The sequence below is a fragment of the Solanum tuberosum genome, unplaced genomic scaffold (assembly GCF_000226075.1).
Source record: "Solanum tuberosum cultivar DM 1-3 516 R44 unplaced genomic scaffold, SolTub_3.0 scf00151, whole genome shotgun sequence".
Classification (NCBI taxonomy): domain Eukaryota; kingdom Viridiplantae; phylum Streptophyta; class Magnoliopsida; order Solanales; family Solanaceae; genus Solanum; species Solanum tuberosum.
In genome coordinates, this window is record NW_006239077.1 from 1,111,439 (window position 1) to 1,116,668 (window position 5,230).

The 5,230-nt window shown below is 35.1% G+C and overlaps 1 protein-coding gene across 2 annotated transcripts in view; it reads left to right on the plus strand.

Annotated features, from left to right (window-relative positions):
- The window catches only part of LOC102586728 (poly(ADP-ribose) glycohydrolase 1-like), a 14,459-nt gene extending 9,794 nt beyond the window's left edge, over positions 1 to 4,665 (plus strand). For both annotated transcript variants that reach the window (XM_006353063.2, XM_006353064.2), the window contains exons 6-11: positions 582 to 700; positions 893 to 1,036; positions 2,827 to 2,962; positions 3,139 to 3,339; positions 3,684 to 3,746; positions 4,394 to 4,665. In XM_006353063.2, coding sequence (XP_006353125.1) covers positions 582 to 700; positions 893 to 1,036; positions 2,827 to 2,962; positions 3,139 to 3,339; positions 3,684 to 3,746; positions 4,394 to 4,567 — 837 coding nt within the window. In that variant the 3' untranslated portion in view covers positions 4,568 to 4,665. The remainder of the gene's footprint in view (positions 1 to 581; positions 701 to 892; positions 1,037 to 2,826; positions 2,963 to 3,138; positions 3,340 to 3,683; positions 3,747 to 4,393) is intronic.
- Positions 4,666 to 5,230: the final 565 nt, after the last annotated feature.

Below are 5,230 nucleotides of genomic sequence, written 5' to 3' on the forward strand. Positions count from 1 at the left end.
CTCTCCATATATATATATATATATATATATATATATAAAAAAAAAAAGAAAAATCAAATCAAATACCCAATCAATTTATTTTTCTCGGTCATAGAATGTGGTCAAAGTACCCCAAGGTAGGTTCACCAAATCATGTATGGATCCCTCACCCACACCCACAACCATGACGTGTCGACACGGTTGCGGTAGGGATTTTGAATAGGCTGCTAACACCTTGATACTTGTCTCTTTTTGTAATTGGGAACTCGAAACACTTTTTGAAAAGATTATTGAAATGCAATCTGCTTATCAAATACTGAAAAAATCATTTCTAAAACGAATTGGCCACAAACTACCTCTCTCCAAAAGTATTTTCTGAAAAGCTGTTTTTGACAAAAGTGCATTTTAAAATGAGCCGTCCCAAGGGCTCTTAATTTAAAGAAGATATTATTGACTGGTCTCTTAATTAAATATATCAAATTTGCTGATTTAATTTGCATTTCTCTTGTTCGTTTCCATTCTACCTTCATGCAACTATCTGTATCTTTGAGACATATTTGTTGGGAAATTTTTAAAATGTTTTGTTGAATGTCCTTTGATAGGAAGAGATTCGCTTTATGATCAATCCAGAGTTAATTGCTGGCATCCTTTTCTTGCCTTGCATGGCAGACAATGAAGCAATTGAAATTGTCGGTACAGAGAGGTTCTCAAATTATACCGGGTGAGCTCAGATGGAAAATTTGCTACTTATTACATAAGCAAGTTAACTTGTGACCAAAGTTGCTTGCTAATCTATTTTAGCTGAAAGTTCCTCTTTTACAATAAAGTGTTGTTGACATTTTTTACCTTTGACTGCACTTCCACTATTTATTAATATCTTTAATCTAATGTAAATATTTTTTGAATGGTGTAGATATGCTTCTTCATTCCGTTTTAATGGTGACCATGTGGACAAAAAAGAAATTGATGTTCTTGGAAGGCGTAAGAGCAGAATAATCGCAATAGATGCACTAAGCAGCCCAGGAAAAAGGCAGTACCGGGTTGAATGCCTCCTAAGGTATGTGAGTGTTAATTACTTTTTAGAAATCTTATTTAGAGTAAGATTCTCTCTCAAGGTCAATTGGGCCATAAACCAGATTGCCGTCAACCTGTCAGCACTTTGATCTTTAAGCTCCAATTGGGTTCCTTTTTTTCATTAGGAAGTATTAGTGAGGTTTAGCATAATCAAAGCTGAGAAGGAAGTAAAAGTTTATGAGCTGATGTTACAGAGTTGATGTGAGATAAAGTGTCTTGACAGTTAGATGCCGTCAATCAGGAGTTTACATTCTTTTCCACCTGCATCTTTGATAAGAAATGAATGGATTAGTACGTATCCATATCTTCTACGAAACTATCTTCTACGTAAATCCTTGCCTATCAGGCTTGTCCATGCCATGAAATTCACCAGAATCAACTCTGATAATGCTTAATCCAGAAGTTCCTGAGAGAAGAGATGGTTTAATTTTGGGATATGTTGATTGAGTGAGTCTAAACAAGGCAAGAAGTGGATGACCTGGAATCTACGTATTTCAGCATCTAACAATATGTCTTCAGTGGGACTATTTTCTTTTATTACATCATTTGGGTTTAGGTCATTTGATTTAGTAGGAGTATGAAAAGAAAATCACTGAGATTATCAGCTGCTTTTAATCTATTTTAGTTTTAGAAATGATGTATTTGGTATATTTTTCTTTGTCCTTTTAGCTGTGCTTAAAATTGCAAACTTACATATTCACTTTGATTGACATTTGGCAACATAACCAGTTTCAAAAAAAATAAAAATTAAATGATTGACATTTGGATGTACAATTAAATGATTAATCCTGTTGATTAGCTTCAAAACATTTCTAGTTGTCTTACATATCTTACAAACATAAAAATCAAATAAAGAACATATCTGCTTTGTCTTTGGTTCATGATACTTGTATTTATATGTTGTGCGAATTAGTTGGAGTTTAATTGTTGCTTTCATTGTTCTCCTGATTATTGTATCAAAATTGAGAGTTTGGAAAGTTCATCTGTAGATTCTCTTGTTGGATGTTTGATTTCTTGAACAATCCAAGCCTCAAGTTAAGTTGGACAAAGTAGTTACCATAGTTGTACTGACACGTCCCTCATGAATTAGCATCCAAGCTAGTGTGTTACATTGTTTGTAATTTGTAGTTTGAGATACTGTGTTGGGATGTGAATAATTTTTATTCATCAATTTTTAAGTTTTTCTTGAAGTGAGAATTCTCAAGCCTCTGTTTTCTCTGCTACTTTTTTCTGTCTGAGAATGAAAATAACATGCTTGAAGAGTAATTGTTCAATAGAATAACACTTTTGTGTCTGCTCATATAGGCTCTATGCTGAATTGATAGGTCCAGAATATTTAAAGTGAGCTGAAAACATACTTGTTTGGATTAAATGATCATTGTTTCATTAAACCATGAAATTGTTGCCATTTATACTGAACAAGGTTGAGGGATGAGAGCAATGCACAATTTTCATTTTGATAAAACCTTGTGGAGTTACAGAAATTAGATTAAGAGTGGAACATTTTGTAGATTTGATGGTGAATGACTTGACTGAGTTTAGGGTTTCAAATGGGTGTCTGTTCATAGTTCTACTTGCCATTTTGATCTATCCTTGCATGTTAGTTGGCTGAATTTCAATTTATTTTCTTACATTATATATGTATATGTACTTTTTACATCTGTGCCTTTCTGAAGGATGTAATTGTGCTTTATTCTTAAAGTCATAACAGACTTGGTGCTTTTCGGCCCCTTTCACCCATTGACAACACTGGGTCCTTTAACTTTGTTGTAGGGAAATTAACAAGGCTCTTTGTGGTTTTTTGGATCATTTAAAGTGTCATCAGTATCAAAAGTTTTTTCAAGACATGGGAAGTCAGCATGATCCCAATGTTAAAGGATCTTCTGGACATTCTGAAGTTTATCATTTGGTAGTACCTCCCTTCTTAGTATTTTCAGATCCTCCTACTTTTCTCATTTTCTTCACCGCTTCTCCCCCTTTGTCCCCCTTTTTCCGGAATCTCTCCAGTTGTACTATCAATGTCAATATATTTTATCCTTTTTTATTTGACTAATTTTTTTGGCTATTTGTTATCCTGTCCAATAGTCTCAAGGAAATCCTTCAACATCATCTCAAACAATTGAGGGAACTTTGGCTAACCAGTTGCTCAGAAATCATGAGGCACACTATTGTTCACATTTAGACTATCAACAAGAAATTGGAGTTGTGACTGGTAATTGGGGTTGTGGTGCTTTCGGTGGGGATCCTCAACTTAAAGCTATGCTTCAATGGCTTGCTGCATCTCAGGTTATTCTCTCCTTGGAAATTTTTCCAGCATTTCATTACAGGCATTTTTTGCTATCATAAGAGGCAAAGAGCAGTCTTTTGCTTTCGTCCTTTAAGATATAATTCTCATGTTTTATGTTCAAGACTTTATCAGATGTCTGAGTTTTTGATTTTTCTACACTTCTCCACTTTTCATACACATCATGTCACATTAAATGGATGCTGGATACATATATATACACACCCACACACACTTCACATCCCATGCATCAGTGCTTTAATGAATATATTGATGTGGACGCATGAGTGCTGTTTTTTTTCCTTAAAACAACTTTTCCTAATTTTTCTCTCCTTTCTTTTCTCAGGCATTGAGACCGTTCATCATGTATTATACATTTGACTTGGAAGCATTGCAGATGCTGGGTCAGGTACTAGTCTTCTAAACTACAATGAGATATTCTCAAGGCTTTCTGCTTGAAAGAAAATTAGTTTTGAACTTCTTTTCCATAGTATGTTTTCCATTTGTTAATTGTGAATCTCTTTGGTATAGGCTCAGAACTGCTGTATGTGACTGCTTTCTTTTACATTTTATGTCAAAAGATGTTCCCTGCTATATAATTGTGTGTAATTTAATACTCACCGTGTTTTTCAACCACTCTTATTTGTTTCCTGACCATCTTTGTAGTTTCACCTTCTGCCACTCATTGTTTTATCTTTTATTGATTGTTTGAGAGAAAAGAATTGACATCACTGATAGTTCTGAGTGATAGATTCACCTTTCCTAATTGATGTTACTGATGCTAGAAATGGTAATTGAGGTCTGTCCTGAACAAATCCGATAAGTTGGTACTGCCTTTTCATATTGGTCCTTGTGTTTGTGCAAAAGATAGGTGCATGAATTTGCAAATTAGGAAATCTTGACTTGCTGTAGCTCATCACCAACTTTGTGCTAGGTTCTATTAGCTATTCCATCTTGTATATTCTTATGTGATCATAAAGCACAAACATCTTCAAGACTTGGGAGCGTATGCATATATTTCTTAGTGATATTTTCTTTGTTGACAACCTGTTGTAGGTGGCTCAATGGATTTCTTCACAGGGATGGACTGTTGGGGAGCTTTGGGATATGTTGATGGACTATTCAGTCCAGAGATTGAGGGGAGAAACTGGAGCTGGCTTCTTCAGTTGGCTCCTTCCATCGTTAAATTCCCATGATACTATTTTGCTCAACAATTCTCATAATGTTTAAATATTCCTGGTCTTTTTATTATTTTGCTGCTGCATGATTCTTGTATAAGCTATTTAAAGCCTATTTACTTGTACTACCACAAAAAGGGAAAAGGAGAATAATTGAGTTGATGATCTCTGGCGGATAGTTTTTCTTGTCTTAGAGGTATAATACAGACCTTTTAGGATAATTAAGGTAAACATGAGATCCCGGCTCAAGCATAATGAAACTGGCTGAAGGTAAACTTTACTCATTATGTAGATTACAACAGCAGAAGGCGTTGTGATAATGGAAACGGAAAGCAAATAGCTGGAAAGGATTGGAACCATCAAACATGCATTCTGCTACTCCAACTCTTCGTTTTTTACCCTTTCCTCCAAAGACAGTTAGGCATTTCCCTGTACTGCTAGAAAGCCAAAATCTCAACTCTCTGTGATTGTATTTCTTAGGTGGGGCTATTGATTTCCAATCAGCTTCTGCTAAGGTTCGCAGCGAGTTCAGCGAATCGAGTCTTACTTGCCCATGTTTGTCTACTGTGAGATAGCTTTGTCCCTCGGAACATTTATCCATGTAGTTCCTGAACCTGATCATTTATACATGTCAAGATTTGTGTTTTGCCTATTTTGTGCACAGGTTTAACATTCATGATTTCAGTAATTTCTTAGGTAGAATTCTTGTCTCTAG